This window comes from Spea bombifrons, chromosome 4, assembly GCF_027358695.1.
Source record: "Spea bombifrons isolate aSpeBom1 chromosome 4, aSpeBom1.2.pri, whole genome shotgun sequence".
In the NCBI taxonomy this organism is placed as follows: domain Eukaryota; kingdom Metazoa; phylum Chordata; class Amphibia; order Anura; family Pelobatidae; genus Spea; species Spea bombifrons.
The window spans coordinates 108,060,378-108,084,614 of NC_071090.1; the positions used below are offsets into that span (position 1 = coordinate 108,060,378).

The 24,237-nt window shown below is 47.8% G+C and overlaps 1 protein-coding gene across 2 annotated transcripts in view; it reads right to left on the reverse strand.

Annotated features, from left to right (window-relative positions):
• Nucleotides 1-24,237, reverse strand: part of CHD3 (chromodomain helicase DNA binding protein 3) — a 32,166-nt gene that overhangs the window by 5,027 nt on the left and 2,902 nt on the right. For both annotated transcript variants that reach the window (XM_053462692.1, XM_053462693.1), the window contains exons 2-29: nucleotides 20,362-20,498; nucleotides 19,704-19,868; nucleotides 19,468-19,589; nucleotides 18,520-18,752; nucleotides 17,910-18,028; nucleotides 16,604-16,733; nucleotides 15,895-16,079; nucleotides 12,651-12,881; nucleotides 12,328-12,531; nucleotides 12,003-12,208; nucleotides 11,754-11,885; nucleotides 11,443-11,542; nucleotides 9,790-9,981; nucleotides 9,411-9,611; nucleotides 9,171-9,308; nucleotides 8,679-8,800; nucleotides 8,379-8,552; nucleotides 7,756-7,897; nucleotides 7,491-7,622; nucleotides 7,185-7,302; nucleotides 6,893-7,017; nucleotides 6,549-6,780; nucleotides 5,888-6,057; nucleotides 5,314-5,491; nucleotides 5,144-5,209; nucleotides 4,971-5,056; nucleotides 3,286-3,419; nucleotides 58-202 (exon numbers count right to left, since the gene is read on the reverse strand). In XM_053462692.1, coding sequence (XP_053318667.1) covers nucleotides 58-202; nucleotides 3,286-3,419; nucleotides 4,971-5,056; nucleotides 5,144-5,209; nucleotides 5,314-5,491; nucleotides 5,888-6,057; nucleotides 6,549-6,780; nucleotides 6,893-7,017; nucleotides 7,185-7,302; nucleotides 7,491-7,622; nucleotides 7,756-7,897; nucleotides 8,379-8,552; nucleotides 8,679-8,800; nucleotides 9,171-9,308; nucleotides 9,411-9,611; nucleotides 9,790-9,981; nucleotides 11,443-11,542; nucleotides 11,754-11,885; nucleotides 12,003-12,208; nucleotides 12,328-12,531; nucleotides 12,651-12,881; nucleotides 15,895-16,079; nucleotides 16,604-16,733; nucleotides 17,910-18,028; nucleotides 18,520-18,752; nucleotides 19,468-19,589; nucleotides 19,704-19,868; nucleotides 20,362-20,498 — 4,319 coding nt within the window. The remainder of the gene's footprint in view (nucleotides 1-57; nucleotides 203-3,285; nucleotides 3,420-4,970; nucleotides 5,057-5,143; nucleotides 5,210-5,313; nucleotides 5,492-5,887; nucleotides 6,058-6,548; nucleotides 6,781-6,892; nucleotides 7,018-7,184; nucleotides 7,303-7,490; nucleotides 7,623-7,755; nucleotides 7,898-8,378; nucleotides 8,553-8,678; nucleotides 8,801-9,170; nucleotides 9,309-9,410; nucleotides 9,612-9,789; nucleotides 9,982-11,442; nucleotides 11,543-11,753; nucleotides 11,886-12,002; nucleotides 12,209-12,327; nucleotides 12,532-12,650; nucleotides 12,882-15,894; nucleotides 16,080-16,603; nucleotides 16,734-17,909; nucleotides 18,029-18,519; nucleotides 18,753-19,467; nucleotides 19,590-19,703; nucleotides 19,869-20,361; nucleotides 20,499-24,237) is intronic.

Consider the following 24,237-nt stretch of genomic DNA (forward strand, 5'->3'; position numbering starts at 1 on the left):
ACGTACGAGAGCCCACCTCACGGGTCACCGGTTAGGATACCAGTGGGTAACGAGTACCTTTTTCTTGACCAAAGACATTACTCCGATACGGGTCAGAACCTGCTGGCGGGAAAGTCCCTCACGGGGGACGCCATCGGCAAACGTCTCCGAGCCGTCGGCACCCGGCTCACACAGATGTCTCATGAATAGAGACACGTACGCTCTAAAAGACAGAGAGACGGAGACAACGCTGAGGTGGTTTATAAGCAGATCGATGGACACTGTAATGAAGAGAGCTATGAAAACAAGAAGAAGGCATAAAGACTGTAAAGATAAACAGAGCGTGCGAGAGGCCAAAAGCGACCAAATAGCCTAAAAATAACAATTACACGCTCTGCAAAAAGGCTTCCCCTGCGGGAAATGCCCAGCCAGCCCTGTATACTGTATAGTTCCTGAAGATGATGTGCTTTAAGTAAACGTTATACAGGGCCAGCTGAGTCCTTCTAGGACAGGGGTGTCCAAGTTTTTTCTGCAGTGGGCCACTTCATCAGAATTGTATACGTGCGCGGGCCGCACTCATTTTTCACTGTGACAAAAAATATGGCCTTTAATAAAATATGCAGATTAAAATAAAGTAAAACGACACAAAACCTTTACTCTTCCTCTCACTGATTTCTGGGCCTAGAATGTTTTGTGACTACAAATTCAGGATTCCCTAGATTTATTCTAGGGATGAACTAAAATGAAAATTCTGGACCAAAACATTCAGGGTTCACTTAGCCAAAACCGAAAATGACCCCCACCTTTAAAAATAATAATAAAAACTCACATTTTTAATAAAAGTAGGTAACACACAATTGGACAAAATAAGCAATATGACTTGGCAACCAGTAAATGCTGGCAACCCAGGCAACCAGTAAATGCTGGTACCTAGGCATGATGGGACTGTGCTAGCTGTGATTGCTGTTAGCAATCCCACTCCTATCATGCTAAGTCAGCCAGTACATGCTGGTACAGGGTGGCTGTAAGTGATGTGCAGACCCCATACTGCTGGCAGCATCACTACACAAGGGGGGCAGCTAGCTAGGTTTCAGCATGTACTGGCTGACTTGGCATGATAGGAGTGTGATTGCTAACAGTAGTCACAGTCCCATCATGCCTAGGTTCCAGCACTTACACATCCATCCAGTAAATACTGGAACCTAGGCATTATGGGACTGTGATTGCTGTTAGCAATCACACTCCTATCATGCCAAGTCAGCCAGTACATGCTGGTACAGGGTGGCTGTAAGTGCAGACCCCATACTGCTGGCAGCATCAATACACAAGGGGGGCAGCTGGCCAGGTTTCAGCATGTACTGGCTGACTTGGCATGATAGGAGTGTGATTGCTAACAGCAATCACAGTCCCATCATGCCTAGGTTCCAGCACTTACACATCCATGCTATCACACACACACACTCATTTATTCATATAATCATTCATTCACAGATTCATTCCCTCAATCACACACACTCATTCAAACACCCTCCCCACCTCCTTACCTGCAAGGCAGCTCCTCGATGCCGCTTACAGACTTCAGCAGGGGGCGCGGCCTCCCTCTGCCTTCTCTGCTAAAGCACAGAGGAAGTAGGATGTCACGTGAACTCCGCTTCCTCTGTATGCAGTCCAGAAGACCCTCCCACAAGTAAGTAGCAGGGCTTGAGGTGCGGCTCGCGTAAGATCGGTTGCCCTGACTGCCGATCTTACGCGGGCCGCACCTCGAGGTCTCGCGGGCCGCATTTGGCCCGCGGGCCGCATGTTGGACGCCCCTGTTCTAGGATCTTGCACTCTAATGCTGATGGTCCTGCAAATAAGGGTTCCCCATCAGACATGCCAATGCATCCTAACCCGCCATGTCCATAGGACGTCAAGGCTTGACCTTGGACGTATGTTCTGCATCAGGTAGGTGGGATCAGACACGTCTCAGTTTGCCCCCAGGTGCACACCCAGCTGCAGCACGTAATGTATGTCTGCGTGAGGGAGACGGCTGGATACTCGCTCACCCTCTCCAGGAAAACAGACACCGATCCAGCGGGCATCAGATGAGTAAGAGCGTCATCACATGGGAGGATAAAGGGAGACTGCCGCTGTCTGCGCTGTATCTGTGCTGTGTATACATGTCACGGTGTAGTAGTGTGTGAGGGGAGGCTGCCGCTGTCTGCGCTGTATCTGTGCTGTGTATACATGTAACGGTGTAGTAGTGTGTGAGGGGGAGGCTGCCGCTGTCTGCGCTGTATCTGTGCTGTGTATACATGTCACGGTGTAGTAGTGTGTGAGGGGGAGGCTGGCACTGCCGCTGTCTGCGCTGTATCTGTGCTGTGTATACATGTCACGGTGTAGTAGTGTGTGAGGGGAGGCTGCCGCTGTCTGCGCTGTATCTGTGCTGTGTATACATGTCACGGTGTAGTAGTGTGTGAGGGGGAGGCTGGCAGTGCCGCTGTCTGCGCTGTATCTGTGCTGTGTGTACATGTCACGGTGTAGTATAGTGTGTGAGGGGAGGCTGGCACTGCCGCTGTCTGCGCTGTATCTGTGCTGTGTGTACATGTCACGGTGTAGCAGTGGGTGAGGCTGTTACATGTCAAGGTGTAGTAGTGTGTGAGGGGAGGCTGTTACATGTCACGGTGTAGTAGTGTGTGAGGGGAGGCTGCTGCTGTCTGCGCTGTATCTGTGCTGTGTATACATGTCACGGTGTAGTAGTGTGTGAGGGGAGGCTGGCACTGCCGCTGTCTGCGCTGTATCTGTGCTGTGTATACATGTCACGGTGTAGTAGTGTGTGAGGGGAGGCTGGCACTGCCGCTGTCTGCGCTGTATCTGTGCTGTGTATACATGTCACGGTGTAGTAGTGTGTGAGGGGAGGCTGGCACTGCCGCTGTCTGCGCTGTATCTGTGCTGTGTATACATGTCACGGTGTAGTAGTGTGTGAGGGGAGGCTGCCGCTGTCTGCGCTGTATCTGTGCTGTGTATACATGTCACGGTGTAGTAGTGTGTGAGGGGAGGCTGGCACTGCCGCTGTCTGCGCTGTATCTGTGCTGTGTATACATGCCACGGTGTAGTAGTGTGTGAGGGGAGGCTGCCGCTGTCTGCGCTGTATCTGTGCTGTGTATACATGTCACGGTGTAGTAGTGTGTGAGGGGGAGGCTGCCGCTGTCTGCGCTGTATCTGTGCTGTGTATACATGTCACGGTGTAGTAGTGTGTGAGGGGAGGCTGGCACTGCCGCTGTGTATCGATTTGTAGTATCATGTGAGGGAGAGGGGGGCACTTACTTGAACTCCTTCTCCATCTTGCCCCTCAGGTCTCTCACCAGCCAGTGAGTGGTGAAGGCGTCCTGCGGAGGCATCCCCCATCGCATCACTGCGTTCAGGAAAGCCTTGCGCTGCCTTGTATTGAACCCAAGGACCTGTTAATGCAGGTAAGACGACGGGTGAATGCGCGCCATTAAATTCCATCCCCCCACTTGGGAAACAAACAAAAAGAAAGACCGATTCCTTCCCCCGCTGGTGATCTGGATCATCCTTCAATCTGCTTTCTCAACTTTTAATCTTCCAAACCATATATATATATATATATTCCCCCATGCAGTATGCATGCTGCGCATCCACTATGCTATATGTGTGTGTGTATATATATCCTTGTGGCCGTGGCACAGAGTCGTTTGAGCTCCCCAGATATTGCCAGATTTCAGGATCTCCTTCCATGTGCGCAGGATTCACTCAATCATGTTAAACGGATGTGAGAAGCTCCCAAAACCTGCACTGGCCGCAGACTATCTGGGGAGTGAGCGGCGACTGCCTCGTTATTCAGTAGGTCTGCCCCAGACCTTCGAGGGCCACAAACAGGCCGGGACTTCTGTGCATCCCGAAGTCAAGTAGTTTTAGTAGCTGGGAGAACCAAAAACTTTGGCCCGAACGCGGCCCTCGAGGACCGGAGACGTGCATGAGAGTATAGCCGATGTGCAGCATGGGGGTAACTTAGCAGGATATATATATTTATATTATTTATGTATATTATCATAGATATGTATTACATATAATATTGAATTCTATATATTAACCGCCCAGCTCCGTTCCTCGAGCGCAGCGGAGACGCCCCGTGTTTTCAGGCTCACATTTTACCAAATTCCGGCCTAACGATTCGTTCCCCGATTACATTTTTATTCTAGAATAGGCAGGAAGAACGCTGTTCATATACCCACTGCCCCCTGAACCCCGTGCCCTGTATCTGTAATACAAATGGGGCGTAGAGGTGGAGGGCGAAAGAGAACGGCCATTTGTTACCAAAGTCTAAGATTGACCTAATAATGCCGTTTTTTGTTTTTTTTTTTGTACTTTAAAGAAGACAAAAGTAAGGTTTGCGCAGTTTATTCCCTGAAAGGGATGCTATGGTGTCCTGAGAGCCCCCAAAAAAGGCTCCCTGTCAGACGTGTAAGGGGGGGGTGCGTGAGCGACACATCTAAACTCTGCGTCTTGCCGACCCTCCTCTATAAAGTACGCTCTGCATTATGGGGCTGGGGGGGTAAACCTGATTAGGTAGTCGATTCCTCCCCCACCAACAGCAAGGTGGTGATCAGTAATACGTGAAAACAAGGATTAGACATTTTCTGGAATCCAATGTCCATCTGGGGTGGTAAAGGAGTGAATAAAGGCGTGGAAAGTTTGGAAAGCTACCCAAAGAACACATGAGGATAAAACAAAATGATTGTTGTGGGACTACAACTCCCATAATGCACCAAGCCCTGTGCTGAGGATATTAATAAAACCTGGTTGGCGTCCTGCCATCAGTATCTGGATTCTGGAGCCCAGCACCGGACCACCGGGTGCTACAACTCTGATCATCCTCGCCTTTAGCTGGCTTGAGAGACAACACTCGATTTGCTCTGTATACCACCAGCTTATACTGTGGCGTGGTTGGGGAGGAACGTGACCGATGGCGTAGATGTCTCAGATCATACCTCTATGTTTCCTCCGACCCGAGCCAGCAGCGGAGGCAGCGGTTTGTCCTTCTCGTTACGCAGCTGACGGCGAGACTGCCTACGGCCTGCGATAACAGCACAGAGACAACGGAGTTACAGGAGCCCGCGGGGGGGTGCGGGGGGCAGCGGACTACGGGGTCTCGTAATCTCACCTTCTGCCCTCTCGTCAAAATCTTCGTCTTCTTCTTCTGAGCCGACAGAGTATTCGGACTGGTTGTCTGCAAGAGACGTCCCGCTTATATGCCTTTAACTATGACTTGAATTACTATCACTGGGTTCTGACAGGTAACGGGAGGAGTGGGTGTTCGGAGTGACCACTCACCTTGGTCCTCCTGCGCGGCATCGTTGTAATTAACTTGTTTCCGGACTCTCTTCCCTTTACCCAGGTTCCGTGCCAGGTCTTCTTGCTGCTGTTCATAGTGATGTCTGAGCAGCTTCTCCCAATAATCCGGATCCACGTTCTCCTCCTGCTTGATGACCTCCCGCTCCAACTCTTCCAGCTGGGGGAGGGGGGAGAGAGAGAGAGGGGAGAGAGAAAAGGGTCAAGCAGCCTACATATTGCACATGGATGAAACCCAGATTCTCGGCGTTCCATAATCCATATGTAGTCCATTACAGAAGCTATACATGTAGCTAATAGACATAGGAGCCGTGGAACAAGCATTCTTTAGTAACGGGAGTTAGAATGTTAGACGCTTGTCTCAGTTAGCTCCTCCCCCTGGCTGCCACTACTGAAAGCAGGAAGCATACCTCAGTACACATGTCGCACGCATGACATAAATCTGCAGCATGGCATGAAATCATTGAGAAGCAGGAACGTCTTTATGATAAAAAGGACGGCTGAGATTTCTGTGATTTAAGGAAACCTCCACTGGGCTGATCAGCTTCCCCCTTACCTTCTCTTCCTCCCGGACCACGTACTGAGCCACCTTGAAGGAGCTGAGGTACTCGTTCATGTTCTGGACCTCTGTGTCCTCCGTTTCGTCCTGATTACGGTCCAGAAGGCGGGCAATGGCCCTGTTGTCATAATGGATCACGCTGCTGTCATCTTCCCTGTTATCACCGGCTGGAAAAAGAATGGCGGACATAACAGTCACATCCACAGCACTCACAATCAACTCAACTAATGAGGCCCTGGTAGAAAATGAAGATAAAAAATTCTACTAAATTATGAAATATGCATGAAGCAGGAAAACTATTCTGCAACCCCTAGAACATGCATAATATAGATGTTCGGCAAGCCAAGGGCATCATGGGAGCTGTAGGCCAACAGCATGCTGAAGGTAGCATAGGATCGGTAAAGCACTGCAATCGTACAACACAGTCTGTATATCCTTTGCACCCAGACTCTGTGTCAACAGCCTATCAGCACCTGCTTTTGTGTCAGGTGACCATTAAGCGTTCCCGGGAAAAAATAACATTTTATAAGACTTGGTTAGTTTTGGGAAGGGTTTGAACATTCGACAGAACTATGGGAGACTTGGTGGAACAGCACTCTTGAACCGTATTTTTGGCCATTGTTCCAACCGAACCAAGCCGGCGATCCCCAGCTCTCACATTCAATCTCGTCCTTGAAGAGCTCCTCGGTTCCAAACTTCAGGATGTCATCGAGCTCTTGTTTGGACATGGAGCCGGCTTTGGAACCCAGGCCTGGCCGTACCACGAGGTGGGTCAGCATCATCTTCCTCTTGGCCACCTGAGTGATCCTCTCCTCCACGGACGCCCTCGTCACAAAGCGGTAAATCATCACCTTGTTGGCCTGGCCGATTCTGTGAGCGCGGCTGAAAGCCTGGGAGAGGACAGTAATCCACATCAATGGCAAGAAAGTAACGAAGTAACTGGTCTCGCACACGGCTGACACTCAAAGCCTTAAACCCGCCGCCATGTAAACCCATGCGTACCTGGATGTCATTGTGTGGGTTCCAGTCGGAGTCATAAATAATGACGGTGTCGGCCGTAGCGAGGTTAATCCCCAAGCCGCCGGCGCGGGTGGAGAGCAGGAAACAAAACTGCTGGGCGCCCGGTGCTGCAACACAGCCAAGCGAGAGGGAGAGGAGATGGATAATGGAGAGAGAGAGGAGAGAGGTGGAGAAGGAGAGAGGTGGAGAAGGAGGGAGTAGAGGAGATGAGAATTGCCGTTAATGCAATTTGTTTTGTGGGTCTCGCGAACAAGGTGCATAGACGCGGACTCACAGTTAAATCGGTCGATGGCTTCTTGCCTCAGGCTCCCAGTTATCCCCCCATCGATCCGCTCATATTTATACCCCTCGAAATCCAGGAAGTCTTCCAGAAGATCCAGCATCTTAGTCATCTAAGGGAGAGAGAGTTTTATACTTATTTAACAAAACCGAGGTTTTCCTGGAAATGTCCACCAACCCAAATCCATCGCACCTCAGATCGCATCGGTAAACTACTTGTGTTAAATTGTGATATTAGTGAATTTAAGGCAATAAACTTTAGAAGGAAGGAGCAGAGAGAGAATAAAGCGTGGGGAGCCACCTGTGAGAAGATGAGCACCCTATGGCCCTGCTCATTCAGCTTTCGAAGCATCTTCTGCAGGAGAAGCAGTTTCCCCGAGGCCTTGATGAGAGATCCTCCTTCGTAAGCGCCGCTGGGCAGCTTGGGGCCCTCCTACGAGGACGAGAAGAAGACAGATTCCAAGGGTAAGAAGTTAAGAAGGAGGACCGTCTTCCAGTATATCCAGGTGGAGTAGGTCGCGACGGCCGACCTTTACGCGGACGCCGGCTTCCTGACCGAAACTCACCAGAGCCGCCACGGGGAAGAGGTAAGGGTGGTTGCAGCACTTCTTCAGATCCATCATGATGTTGAGCAGAGAGACCTGGTTCCCTCCACCCCGGGAGTTCAGCGCCTCGAAGTTACGCGTCAGGATGAACTTGTAATATTTCCTGGCGGGAGACAGCTTGAGGTGAGCTTACGTGTGGAAAGGGAGTCTGGCGAAAAGTTTCGAAAAGCTCTCTCATCGCCATAGCAACCACTGGAAATATTCCGGCTGATTCCATTGCTACGGCGATAGTCTGTATCCTGCAGCCGGCCAGAGATTTTGGGGTTTAGTCTGGCCTAGGGCTCAGGTCCTCACCCAGTCATGACCCCTCAAATTAATCCCTCAAGGTACCATCTATGATTAAAAATGCCCATCTCCTCTTCTCCTAAACGTCCCAACAGGCTCGTACCCCGTACAACACACTCGTTTTCCACAACCTCCCCCTTATGCTGTTGATTCTGCTACACTGCATCTCTTCAACACCCTCTCTCCCTCATCCATGTTCTCAGTTCTCCTTAGGATATTTCCCTTATACGCCGACCACCGTCCTCTCCCACTCATCCATGTCCCCTTGTGTCTCCTGTACTCTGGTTTCTCTCTCTTACTTCTGCATGGGGCTGAGCTCCACACGGACGATAAGCTCGGTCTTGGCCGGCATGTTCTTGAACACGTCGGCCTTGAGTCTCCGCAGCAGGTGAGGACCCAGGAGGTCGTGCAACTTCTTGATCTGATCCTCTTTGGAAATGTCTGCAAATTCTTCCAGGAACCCTTCTAGATTACTACCACGAGAGAGAGAGAGAAGAAAAAGTCACGATGGGAGCGGAAGCGAGTGTACGGAAGTCTAAGTGGTACGAACATGCCCGTGGGGACTCTTATATGGTCTGTCAATGTTTAGGTGGACGTACTTGAACCGTTCTGGGGTTAGAAAGTTGAGCAGATGGAAAAGTTCCTCTAGGTTGTTCTGCAGAGGAGTTCCCGTGAGGAGTAGCTTGTAATCGATCTGATATCCGTTCAGCACCCGGAAAAACTGCAACACGCAGGACACAGCCGTTAAATGTATTTATATAGCGCCAGCATATTCTGTAGCGCTGAAACCTCTAGAACCATACACCTGCAGGTGGCATCTTTAGGTACAGTATAACTCCTACCGGCAATGCCACCATGATGGCGTAAAGGGTAGATTCACGAAACCCGGTACAGACTACATGATTTACATCTAGAAGACGGGACCTCTGAAACCGTCCAGGCTTATGTGACGCTACATCTCCGGCCCACTAAAACATTGGTCTATCTCTTCTGGGGCCAATATAGAAAAATCTGCACCGGCTCGGGCTACTAAACGCAGAGCGCTAATAATTATTACGGCGCTGGACGAGACCCTGAAAGCGAGGGCGTACCTTTGACTGGTTGTTCTTCAGCCGATGTGCCTCATCTACAACGAGGCAGGCCCAACGGATGGACCCCAGAGCCGCTTGATCGATCGTTATCAACTCATAAGACGTGAGGAGCACGTGGAACTTCACCTGCGCCTGAGCCTGGGGGGGGATAAATACAATATCAATCACAATAACAAAAATATTTGCGCCATGACCACCAATTATCTGCAGGGCCCATTGGAGTTCCTAGCGCAATATAACCTTCATCTTGAAGGCCTTCTTCCCGCCCTTCATGACGTTATCCTGGTAGGAGAACTCGTTCTCTCGGATGACGGCTCTGCTGTCCTTGTCTCCGGTGTACGTCACCACGTAGAAGTCAGGGGCCCACATCTGGAACTCCCGCTCCCAGTTAATGATGGTGGAGAGAGGGGCACTGACCAGGAAGGGGCCTCGCGTGTGACCCTGCGGAGAAGAGGGAGAGGGTCAAGAGAAGGTATCGCCCCGTCTGCGAGGGTGCAAGCGACTAGGTTCATGAGGGAAATGTCCCAGGGTGGGGGGTATCTGATCCACTTGCTTACTCGTGGAATTCCAATGCTGTATTCATGGGATTTCTGTACGTCATTATCCCCCATGCTCTCACCTCTTTATATAGACAGTAAAGGAATACTATGGTCTGAATAGTTTTCCCCAGTCCCATTTCGTCGGCCAGGATGGTGTCCGTGCCCTGAGCCCACGAGAATCTCAGCCAGTTCAGTCCCTCCAGCTGGTACATGTGCAGAGTGCCCCCCGTAGCGGACACAAACTGGGGCTGCGCTTCATACTTTACTGTAGGCTGTGAATGGGAAGAAAATGCGATTACATTTATAATGTGAATGAATGATAACGGTAATAGCTTCTACTAACACACACTACTACACCGTGACATGTATACACAGCACAGATACAGCGCAGACAGCGGCAGTACCAGCCTCCCCCTCACACACTACTACACCGTGACATGTATACACAGCACAGATACAGCGGCAGTGCCAGCCTCCCCCTCACACACTACTACACCGTGACATGTATACACAGCACAGATACAGCGCAGACAGCGGCAGCCTCCCCTCACACACTACTACACCGTGACATGTATACACAGCACAGATACAGCGCAGACAGCGGCAGTGCCAGCCTCCCCTCACACACTACTACACCGTGACATGTATACACAGCACAGATACAGCGCAGACAGCAGCAGTGCCAGTCTCCTCTCACACACTACTACACCGTGACATGTATACACAGCACAGATACAGCGCAGACAGCGGCAGTGCCAGCCTCCCCTCACACACTACTACACCGTAACATGTATACACAGCACAGATACAGCGCAGACAGCGGCAGTGCCAGCCTCCCCTCACACACTACTACACCGTGACATGTATACACAGCACAGATACAGCGCAGACAGCGGCAGTGCCAGTCTCCTCTCACACACTACTACACCTTGACATGTATACAGCACAGATACAGCGCAGACAGCGGCAGTGCCAGCCTCCCCTCACACACTACTACACCGTGACATGTATACAGCACAGATACAGCGCAGACAGCGGCAGCCTCCCCTCACACACTACTACACCGTGACATGTATACACAGCACAGATACAGCGCAGACAGCAGCAGCCTCCCCTCACACACTACTACACCGTGACATGTATACACAGCACAGATACAGCGCAGACAGCGGCAGCCTCCCCTCACACACTACTACACAGTGACATGTATACACAGCACAGATACAGCGCAGACAGCGGCAGTGCCAGCCCCCCCTCACACACTACTACACCGTGACATGTATACACAGCACAGATACAGCACAGACAGCGGCAGTGCCAGTCTCCTCTCACACACTACTACACCGTGACATGTATACACAGCACAGATACAGCGCAGACAGCGGCAGTGCCAGCCTCCCCTCACACACTACTACACCGTGACATGTATACAGCACAGATACAGCGCAGACAGCGGCAGTGCCAGCCTCCCCTCACACACTACTACACCGTGACATGTATACAGCACAGATACAGCGCAGACAGCGGCAGCCTCCCCTCACACACTACTACACCGTGACATGTATACACAGCACAGATACAGCGCAGACAGCAGCAGCCTCCCCTCACACACTACTACACCGTGACATGTATACACAGCACAGATACAGCGCAGACAGCGGCAGTGCCAGCCTCCCCTCACACACTACTACACCGTGAGAAATGTAGCAATGCCACCCGCTATGCATACTGACATCATTGGTGGGGGAGCGGGGTACTTCATTCATATATGATCCTTTGTGATGCCTCTTGTATTTCACAGGACATTGAGAACTGTCCCCCATGATCAGCTCCCTGCAAGGGAACCAAATGCAAAGGTTAGTTACATTATAACATTACACATTATACTTATATAGCACCAACACATTCTGTAGCGCTGTTACAATTAGGGAGTGTGAATATACTTATCAAAGACAATTTAAAAATCGAGTTGACCGATAAACGTGGATTCATTTAGATAAGAATGGCGTCTTCTCCATCTCTCACTCCAACACGGAGGAGGTACCTGTGTTTCCAGTACATCTGTTTATGGTATTCATAATCCGGCAGCTTCATGGCATCGTCCTCCCACGTGGACTGATCGTAGGACAGGTCTCTCCACTTTATCAGGTAATGGTACACTCCCTTCCTATCCATGCTGCAGAAGAAGGTGAGGAGGCGTCAGCCCTGAATCCCACCCGTCGCTTCATAGAACTCGCACGATACAGAGGAAGCGGGGAGAGGACAACCCCACGTCCCACTTTTGACCCCAGACCTGTGATTGATGATCCTCTGGATGGACATCCACTCAGCCTTGATTCCGTATCGGTAGAATCTTTCCTCCATGTCGGAGTATTCGGGGTCCTTGTTCTTCTCGCTTTTCCCCTCGTCCTCCCCTGAACCGTAATCAAACGGTGGAGGATCATCCATGTCGTTCTTGCGCTGGAAATTGCGGTACATGACGGTGTGGAAGATCTCCAGCTAAAAGGTAGACAGACGGGGAGAGATGGAGGTGAAGACCAGGAGAGAGCAAAATAAACTAGGCTTTAGGGGCTGGAGGAAAGGAAGGAGAAAGGTGCGTTTGATTGCTGTTGACAGACCTGTAGCTCGGTGATCCAGCTGCAATGCCAGTACGACATCCCTGCCCACTTCACAAAGAACTCGCGCTCCGACCTCCCCTGCAAGGCCTGGGGCGGCTCCTCGTCAGGGTCGGCGTCAGGAGGTCGAGGAAGGACTACTCCTTCTGGAGGCACCCCCCAGCGCCAGTGTAGGATCTTCTGGACCCGTCCCTTTAGCCGTGGACACTGAGAAAAGAAATGTATTAGAACGTCTTCCCAGTCTGCGCCTTTCAGTCTTTCGGGGATAAGCATCCCTCCCGACCACACAAGCGCCCCGTTAATGGTCTTCAAGCTCCGTTGCTCACCGTACACCGTGGGCAGAGCCACTCGCCGTGCGGTATGTCCGGCAGCGGGGGGTTCAGGCAGTGGATGTGGTAGGAGGACACGCAAGCATCGCAGCACAAAAGTTCCCCTCCGTCCTTACAGACGCGGCAGAATTCCATGTGATCATCTTCCTCTTCTCGTCTCTCTCTCCTCCGCTCCTCCATCTCCTCCTCCTCGATCTCCTTTGCCTCCCATTGCACTCCCTCCTTCTCCTGCCGCAGAAAACAAGATATCTGTTAACTTACAACATGGTGGTGCATGTTCAATAACCCCTATACACATGCCCATTCAATAACTCCTATATCCATGCCCATTCAATAACTCCTATATACATGCCCATTCAATAACCCCTATATACATGCCCATTCAATAACCCCTATACACATGCCCATTCAATAACCCCTATACACATGCCCATTCAATAACTCCTATATCCATGCCCGTTCAATAACTCTTCTATCCATGCCCGTTCAATAACTCCTATATACATGCCCATTCAATAACCCCTATATACAAGCCCATTCAATAACCCCTATATACATGCCCATTCAATAACTCCTATATCCATGCCCGTTCAATAACTCCTATATCCATGCCCATTCAATATCTCCTATATACATGCCCATTCAATAACCCCTATATACCGTATTTGCTCGATTATAAGACGACCCTGATTATAAGACGACCCCCCAAAATCTGAATATTAACTTAGGAAAAAAAGAAAAAGCCTGAATATAAGACGACCCTAAAGGAAAAAAGTTTTACCAGTAAATGTTAATTCATGTAAACTATTTTTTTTAATAAAAGCTATGATTGAGAAAAATATTTTTTTTTTGTTTTTATTTCTTTTATATTTTCTATTGTATTTTCCAACCTGTCCCCCAGTTACGCACATCTGCCCCCAGGCTTGCCACACCAATATGGCACTGTGGCCCATGATATGCCTTTTAACCCTCTATATGCCACTGTGCCCCATGGTATGCCTTTTGACCACCTATGTGCCACTCTGCCTCCAGAAATGCCTTATACCCCTATATCCCATTCTGGCATTTAGGGGGTTAAAATGCATATTATGGGGCAGAGTGGCATATAGGGAGGTATAAGGCATTCCAGGAGGCAGAGTGGCATTAAGGGAGTTAAAAGGCATTATATAGAGCACTCTGCCTCCAGAAATGCCTTATACCTCCCTATATGCCACTCTGCCCCATAATATGCCTTTTAACCCCCTAAGTGCCAGAGTGGCATATAGGGGTGTAAGGCATTCCAGAAATGCCCTACACACACACACACACACACACACACACACTTACTTACTTACCGGTGCTTCCAATTTCCTGGTGTATTGCCGGGGCAGCGGGTTGACGTCTCATTCCGCGGCAGCCGGAAGGAGGTGGAGTTGGCAGCGGGGGTTTGTATGCGTCCGTCGCAAATACCTTCCCCGGCTGTCAGAGATCAGGAACTCTGGAACAATGATCTCTGACAGTCGGGGAAGGTATTTGCGACGGACGCATACAAACCCCCGCTGCCAACTTCACCTCCGGAAGCACCGGTAAGTGTGTGTGGGGGGGGGGGGCGACGATAGGAGGATCCAGGTCCCCTGCAGCGGTGCGGGGGATCTGGATCTTAGTCTCCTAATCAGACCTCTATTTGAGGTCTGATTAGAAGACGACCCCGATTATAAGACGAGGGGTATTTTTCAGAGCATTTGCTCTGAAAAAAACCTCGTCTTATAATCGAGCAAATACGGTACATGCCCATTCAATAACTCCTATACACATGCCCATTCAATAACCCCTATATACATGCCCATTCAATAACTCCTATACACATGCCCATTCAATAACTCCTATACACATGCCCATTCAATAACTCCTATACACATGCCCATTCAATAACTCCTATACACATGCCCGTTCAATAACCCCTATACACATGCCCATTCAATAACCCCTATACACATGCCCATTCAATAACTCCTATACACATGCCCATTCAATAACTCCTATATCCATGCCCGTTCAATAACCCCTATATCCATGCCCGTTCAATAACCCCTATACACATGCCCATTCAATAACCCCTATATCCATGCCCATTCAATAACCCCTATATCCATGCCCATTCAATAACTCCTATATACATGCCCGTTCATTAACCCCTATATACATGCCCATTCAATAACTCCTATACACATGCCCATTCAATAACCCCTATACACATGCCCATTCAATAACCCCTATATACATGCCCATTCAATAACCCCTATATACATGCCCATTCAATAACCCCTATATACATGCCTGTTCAATAACCCCTATACACATGCCCGTTCAATAACCCCTATACACATGCCCATTCAATAACCCCTATATCCATGCCCATTCAATAACTCCTATATACATGCCTGTTCAATAACCCCTATACACATGCCCATTCAATAACCCCTATATCCATGCCTGTTCAATAACCCCTATACACATGCCCATTCAATAACCCCTATACACATGCCCATTCAATAACCCCTATATACATGCCCGTTCAATAACTCCTATACACATGCCCGTTCAATAACCCCTATACACATGCCCATTCAATAACCCCTATATACATGCCCATTCAATAACTCCTATACACATGCCCATTCAATAACCCCTATACACATGCCCATTCAATAACCCCTATATACATGCCCATTCAATAACCCCTATATACATGCCCATTCAATAACCCCTATATACATGCCTGTTCAATAACCCCTATACACATGCCCGTTCAATAACCCCTATACACATGCCCATTCAATAACCCCTATATCCATGCCCATTCAATAACTCCTATATACATGCCTGTTCAATAACCCCTATACACATGCCCATTCAATAACCCCTATATCCATGCCTGTTCAATAACCCCTATACACATGCCCATTCAATAACTCCTATATCCATGCCCATTCAATAACCCCTATATACATGCCCGTTCAATAACTCCTATACACATGCCCGTTCAATAACCCCTATACACATGCCCATTCAATAACTCCTATATACATGCCCATTCAATAACCCCTATATACATGCCTGTTCAATAACCCCTATATACATGCACGTTTAATAACCCCTATATACATGCCCATTCAATAACTCCTATATACATGCCCATTCAATAACTCCTATATACATGCCCGTTGCAGTTACCCCTGTTTGCCCACAGATATAGGCTTACGCAGTGAGGGCAGCTCCACTTGCCCTGGGGGGCACGTTCCAGTTCTGGCTCCAGGCACACTAGGTGATAGGCCCGAGGGCAGGTGTCGCACAGGATAATCTCGCCGCCCTGCTGGCAGACCTCACAGTAGTCCTGGTGGTCTGTCTCGTAGCCCTCGCCAGCAGATACGCCCTCCTCCGGGGCAGCTGTGGGAAAACATGAAGAAAAACAAAAAACAGAACAAACCATTAAAAGCGGAGACAAGACACAAGTCAAGCAAACTTATTCTAGACTGTAAGCTCTTTTGGGCAGGGTCCCCCTTACCTTTTGTTTCTCTAAGTGAATATTGTTATGTACTATTGTATTATTTGTTATATGCTGTTTACCCATTGTACAGTCCTGCCGATCATGATGGCGCTTTATAAATCAATAAATAATATTTAATTGATAAGGAATATATATATATATATATATATATATTAATATTTAACATGTGTATATATATATATATTAAACATATATATTTTAAATATATATATACATATTTAAAACATTAAAAATATATTTTAATTTAATTAGGATAATTTAATCCTATTTTTCACCTCTTCCACCCTCTTACCTCCACTACCGGGGCTTCCAAGCTAAAGCCCTCACATTCTATAGCTGCGTTCTATATATATTCTCTATATAGCGTGTATATTTGTGTAATTATTCTATAACCATGTCTCACGTTTTTTCTTTTTTCCTGCCGGTCTCCCCCTCTTCCTCTTTACCCTCCCAGAGCTGTCGGACGGAGCGGACGAGCTGTGCACGCTGGAGTTCTCCATGTCGGACGCCTCGCCGAGCTCCATATCCTCGCTCTGCGGGGAGAATCCGCAAACAATTACACGTCGGTTTATGCCCTGGAAACTGCTTATTTTTATTAACATATTAAAAACGATTTTATAAACCAGATTTTTTTTCCCTGTTACAATTTACATAGTGGATTTAAAACAAAAAAAAAAAAAGCAACCCAATATATTTTATACATAAGTTAATTAGTTATACGAAAATAGATGATAATTGATAATAAATCAATAAACTATGACCAAAAAAAAAATCTATATTTCGACATTGGCCTTAAAATATACAGTATGTCCTAATTCATTTTTTTTCATTTTTGATGAAATATATTTTCAGTAAATAAAAGCGTCGGCGATGGCAGAATCCAACTGCAATTAGCGATAAACGAGCTGTCCTGGCTGGTCCTTTGAGCCTCAGTCATGTGCATGCGCGTGTCTGTCTACACCTGTGGCCCTTGGTGTGTGTATCGTATGCTTTTATGTTTCCGCATCTTTTCTCTCTCGCCATCTTTTCCCGTGACCGTGGGGTTCATTCACCCAATAGCTACAGTCTGTCCCCAGAAAGATCCAGTATATATATATATTTTACAATTACAATTAAAACATCATCTTTTGCTTTAAATCTCAAAAGGCGTTTCTGCCGTCGCCATTTCATTAATACAATTAGTTTCACAGAAAGTAACTTCTTAAATAATTATATTATATAGGTACAATCTTTTCCCCGCGGGCAGACACGATAGCGCGGGTCCCTGCCTCCACTACCCTCTCGGTTTAGGGAACGCACTCCTTAAGGATTCATAGACCCAAGCCTCCTCAGCACTTCTCGCCGCGTCTCGTTTCGGTTACACTAGGATTGTTTCTGACTAACTGTATCTTTCACAGTTGTTAACGTCAGTTAAACAGACAGTCTACCCCCCCCCGCCCCATAATGATGACTGTGTATTAAAGGGACCCCCCAGGCTGTCATATGCGCTTTAGCGTATATGTTAGATGCGAGGTCCCTTTAAATGTCTGCGCTGCCCCCTGCGCAAATACCCCTCCATGTGTATTTGTCCCCTTCCCTGCCCCCTAGCTGTACTCACTGTTGCCCGCCGCCGGCGTGAAATTCCCAAGATGTCGGCTCCTGCGCCTGCTGAGAGTCCTCCTCTAACGGTAACCAGGGGCCTAAATGGCACCCGCTTCAGGATCACTTACCGAGCTGGCGGCTTTGCGCTTGACGCCTCCCAGGCGGATCTTTAGCGGCGCCATCTTTTTCCCAGACTTCTTTGTGTCGTTGGCTCGTGAGCCTTTACCCTGCTTCTTATGGCCGGGGCCTAATCGCAAAAAGGTTTAGGTAAAACCAGACCCCAAACCCTTATCTAAGCATAATACATAACACTGCACCCGCTACCATTTGTCTGTCAGACCCCTCGAATTTATGTATTGCGAGAAGCGCTGCGTAAATTGTTGGCGCTTTTATAAATAATAATAATTATAAAATTATATATTAATAATAATAATCATATAATAGAGAAAAAAAATATATATTTTGACTTAAAACAGGCACAAACACCCAGAGCATCGATGAGGAAAATGATGCTTAACTCTGGGATAGGGAAAAAATACGGGCAATAGAATTCTGAACAGGTTTCCCCCTTACAGGCATCCTTAATAAATAAGATCCTGGTTTCTAACCTTGGAATAGCCAATTACGGAAAAGCCCATTTTAAAATAAAATATGGCGGAAAGGTCTAGGTCTTCTTCGGCCCTTGAGAATAGGTGCTTCGCCGATCACATGATCATGAAGAATTTCCTTCGGACTCACCTTTGCCCTCCTTGGTTTTCGCTCGGCGTACCGGCGCGGCCTGGGGAGCGGCGGGGGTGGCGGGGACGGCGGCTTGCTCTGCCACCGCTGCAGCAGCCGCTGCGGCCACCGCCGCGACGGCCGCAGGCGATGACTTGAAAGGGTTGTTGGCACTGAATTCCCTCCACTTGGCACCTAGAATGGTCATCATCTTGGACATCGGGATCTTGGGGTTCTTCTTGGCAATGAGAGGCCTGGAAATGGACGGCATTTTTTTAAACACAGAAAAAAAAAAAGACGACACAAGGGAAGTGCGACTCTCTTACGCTGTGATATGGAAACGCGCGGAAGGACTTCATTATCCCAAACGATGGCAAAACCTAAGGCTCATCTTCATGAGCAAAAAGCAGGCGCCTGAAGATCCAAAAGACAGGACCACAGCTGTCCAGAAAGGTATTTATTGTGGAAAGTCATGCCCGGAAGGGGTTAAATGTGGCTACACGAGCCAATGAATGAATGGGGTAAAAGCCAGGGCAGTGACCCTAGGGAAAGCCCCAAATGCAGGGCTTCATTTGGAGTCTTGTATGGGTTGCATAATTAGTCAAAGTGCTGATTGTTTGGAGATAAAGAGGGCCCAAAATGCCCATTCTGCTTCTCCCACAGGAAGGGCGGAGCTGGCCCTGGATAATGTATAGTGTATGGATGTAAGTGTGTGAGCATGGATGTGTGTGTGTGAGAGGGTCTACGTGTTAGCATGAATGTGTATTAGTGTAAGCATGAGTGTGTGTGCCAGTGTATGTGAGTTACAGGGGGTGGGGAGCAATGGGGGCCACTTGGATTTACCCACCCCCCCCAGGCCATAAGGTGCCAGACCTCCCCTGATTACACCGGGTCAGCCGTTCCTGCCCGAGTAAAGACAGGAGATGAAGCCGTAACTCTCCTGACGAGGAACATGGGATGCAAACCCACCTCATGAACTGGCTGAAGGCCTTGTAGTTGGTTAGCGTGTGGTAATCTTCATCCGTGAAGACGTGATCCACATCTTCTAAACCCCAGCTGGCGAGCAGCACTGCCGAGGACTTCTGTTCCACCTGCCAGGTTGAACCAAGATGGCCGCTTACATAAACGTGCGATCCAAAACTGCGTACACGACAAGGCTTCTCTCCCCTCCGTCTTCCCTGCGATTACCAGCGCGGGACACGTACCTTGCGCTCCACTACCGTCTCTTCGTCCTTTTTCCTCTTCTTGGTTTTTTTCTCTCTCTTTTCTTTGTGTTTCTTCCTTTTCTTCTTCCCTCCAATCTCGAGGTCACTATCATGGGAACCCTGGTCCCCGAGGCCTTCGTCCCAGCGGAGCTCTTCATCGCTGTCCTGGGGGAGAAGAGACAGCGGAAAAAAAAATGAGACATGCCTAAACCCTAAGTCAGGGGTGTCCAACCTGCGGCCCTCCAGCTGCTGCAGGACTACGTCTCCCATAATGCTCTTTCGGCTAAGGGGCTGGCAGAGGAGGATGGGAGATGTAGTCCTGCAGCAGCTGGAGGGCCGCAGGTTGGACACCCTTGCCCTAAGGGCCAGGACCGAGTTAGCCTCTCTAGTCCAGTACTGGATGGAGCCCGCTTTTAGTTTGGAGCATCTGTACGACGGGGTGGAACTGTCGCCTTCAGCGGGGTGTTTCACTTTAGAGGGTTAAGGCGTCCCATTACATTTATTTATATGGCGCCAGCATATTCCGTAACGCTGTTACAATCCGTGGAATCATTTAAAATCACACACGCGCGATAAACTGATACTGAAGGGGAAGCGGGTCCTGCTCTTGTGAGCTTACAATCTATTCTCGGTAAAGGGTGGTAAAAGCGTCTCTTACGGGCTTCTTGCGCTTGCGTGGCCTTACGGTTTTCGGCACCCTCTGCTTGTCCTTATCTTTCTTTTTGGGTCCTCTCTTTTTCTTCGGGACGATTTCACAGGGAGAAGGAGCCGGAGAAACGTCTTCATCATCTGGTTCTAAAAAGAAATGACAGGACCGTAACCACGTGCCATCTAATATCACCCGGTGGTCAGCCGGTAGATCGATCCCATACAGCCGTTCCCCCCGCCTGTACCCTTTTATGCTTTACCAGTCCCTCTACGCTCGGTTCCAAAATAAAATATACTAAAACCAGCTACCCCAGCTCCCTCTACCGAAAGCAGGGAGCGTTTCTTAATACACTTCTAGACAGACCCTGCTGGGTATATCCCGTCCTCCAGTCTACTGGAAGGGAATGCCTGATCGCGTGATCGGACATTTCTTCACATAACAGTATATCGGTGCTCGCGCCTTTATGGGGGGCCGTCAGCATGGAAGCCACCAATACTGGATTCTGCTGACAGGGGGGGACTCCACGCAAAAGACAGTCTGATCTCCCGTGTAGCGGCAGGGAGAAGCCCCCCGCAGCTGCATGGAAGTCAAGACGTACCAGTACATCCTAATGGGCTTTTAAGCAGTTTTTTTGGGGGGGGGGGTTTGGATGTACCGGTACGTCCGTATGGGACCGAAGAGTTTTGTGACAATCCTCTATCTCTCCTCACATCGGAAATAGGACAGTAAGAGCTCCTTGAAGATCTGTGTATTAAAGGAAAGGTTGTTTTTTTTGCGGGTTCCTTTAAGGAGAGGTGATGTCACACGCGGTATTCTGGAGCGTCTCAATCCGCTTTATCCGGGGCTTGTTAAGCGTTTAGTCTGGCGCTTATCGCTATTCTAAATATTATTCTGATTTGGAATGGGACGCAAAGACGCACAGAACGACGGGGCTTTTGCCATAAACACACGGGATTAACCCCTTAAGGACCAATGCTACAGGACGGCAGCAATTTTCACGCTGTTACTACGTCTCGGTCTTACCCGTCTCTCTCACTTGGTGAGCCCACCTGAATTATATATTGGGGTTTATTTTTTTTTCAGGATTTACTTTTTAAATCATATTCATAAATATTATTTGGTATGAATAAATGGCAAAAAATGAAAAGAAAAAAACATTTATTCCGTTTCACACACAGATAAATTGTACACAGCTAGAGCCAATGGGAGAAAATACCCCAAACATATTCATTAACTTCCCCTGATTTGGAGCTCACCCTATATACCCAGGATTTTAATTTATTTTGGTCGTTATCGGGCAAACATTACAAGTTGTGCATCACTTTTTTAAACTGCAGTTTTTTTTGCAAATTTTGTTTTTATGCATCTTTAACTGCTATATTGGTGACAGATATTAAGACCACCCCATAAAATCACATGTGAATGAAAAGAAGCCCCCTCGGGTATTCTACTAGGTCCATTTGGACCCTTTTTAATAGGCCATATTCTTACCAACCTCTTTGAAAGTTTGCAGTAACGTAATGGTTTTTTCCCCCCGGTTTTCACTTATTCTTTGTAATTCTAGTTTTTATTAATAGCCCAGAAAATGGGCAACTGCATATTAAAAGAAAAATTATGTCTAGTAATATCCCCAAAGGTAGTTAATTACCCCATAATGGCTGGGCGGGCAAGAACACTTGGGAGGAATGTAAAGGCTGGTCGTTTATACATAGCATTCTGTTAGCGGCTCCATTCCATCCTGAACACCCCTGCCATTTTCTTAGCCCGTCTGCTGCCACACTGTGCCACTCCACCACTGACTCCCAATATCCTCATGAATTGAATTGAAACTCCTTCACAGCGCTGCGTCCCTCTACGTTTCTGCACCAATCCCAGACAGGTACAGCCTTGTTAGCGCGTCTCGTTATCCGAAGGTCGTGACTTCGATCCTCACGCGAGGCAAGTCGATCCTTGTTTTCCTACAATCTCTTAATTAGGCGTTTCGTGCAATTAGACAATCGAGAATCGTTCTATAGATGACCTGGGGAAGGCATCCAACGTTCACAAATTCAACAGTCAGGACAAACATAAAGCTCTCCTGAATCTAAGACTAGGCCAAGGTATGAATCAGGAAAATGGGCCAACTAGATGGGGCAAATGGTTATCTGCCGTCAAATTCTAGGTTTAAATACCCTTATTAATGCCCTCTTCGCTCTTCCCACCACTGGCATCTCATCAGTTGTCATCACTGCTTCCCTCTCGGGAACTTCTCACTAGCACAAACATTCTAGTGTGGCTCCCACATTATTTTCATCTCTCTCATTCCCTTTATCTCATATTTGTTTCATTCATTCACAACCCCACTGTAAATAGAAACCATCTGTTTCCTCACCTTTGAGTTCTCCAAGTCAAAGACTACTGCATGACAACAAAGACACCCTCACCCAAGAAGTCCCTCACCTTCTGTCTCATTCCCTTTCAATTTCTTAATTGATTGTAAGAGCAGAGCTCTTCCCACTTCACTTTTGGTGGCTTTTTTTTTTTTTTAACACACGCAAGACAGGTAAATTAATACATGTATTGTTACGTACATGGTTTGTGAAGAAACTACTACTACTAGTCCTAAAAAACTACTAGTCCTAAAAAAAATTTCAATTTATGGTTGCTGTAAAGGGGAAAAAAGGGAAATCGCTGTTGACAGAATAAATTGTAAAAGTAAAGTGTAAAAAGTTATGGTGTTTTTAATAATGAATCGCTGATTCCGTATTATTAACATGAGGAAGACATTAATCCGGATAAAACAAACAAAACACAATAATTATGGGGGAGGGAGCCAGACGTTGGTCTATATGGGGAAAAGGCAATAATTGAAATCGGCCAAAATACACGGTTTGTTTATTTTTAAGCCACGAGGTTCAGTGGCTCCAATGTGAAGAAAAAATAACGAGGTGCCAAATGTGAGGAGGCCAAGGTGGACACCTGATCCCCCTTCTTCTTTTCTTCAGAGGTCCCTGAAGGGATGAGGCCCCTTCCTTCCCTGGCCGATTTGAGGGGGGGCACTCATAAGAGCTACCTAGCCCCCCTCAACCAGAAAAAAACTTGACTTTTGGGGACCCGGATCAGCTGTGGCATTTGAGTGTCATAATTCCGATGGTCCTTTGCGTACATATTATATCTCTGCCAAATTAAAAATGTCAACATAAATTCCTGATGTGGCAACCTTAAGACTCACTGGGGCCCCTAAGTTAACACCATGGTTACATTGTATTGCATTCTTACAACTATTAATGTTTGTTTTATTTTTACATTTACAGGGATCCATTGTCCTGCATTGCTGATTGTAGTACCGGTAATCAGCCTGCAAGTGGAGTTCATAGGTCTCAGGAGAGTCTAGACCAGGGGTGGGCAATTAATTTTCCCATGGGGCCACATGAGAAATTGGAATGGTTTTAGAGGGCCAGACCTCTACAAACTACAAACTCCGAAGCCTTGTCCATTTTGTTAACTTATGTGCTGTTTAATAAAGTTATTCAAGCCTACGTCATTGGTAGAGGTGCTTGAATAAGTAAGGCCTGAATAACTATTAGCACAGCACAGAAGTGAACAAAATGAACAAGGCTTCGGAGTGCATACCGTATTTTTCGCTCTATAAGACGCACCTGCTGATAAGACGCACCTAGATTTTAGAGGAGAAAAAAAAGGAAAAAATATTTTGAGCTAAAAAATGGGCTAAAATATTTATTACAATAACTGAATAAGCTATGAACACAGTAAGACACACGCAGTAAGACACACACAGACACAGTAAGACACACACAGACACAGTAAGACACACACAGACACAGTAAGACACACACAGACACAGTAAGACACACACAGACACAGTGAGACACACACAGACACAGT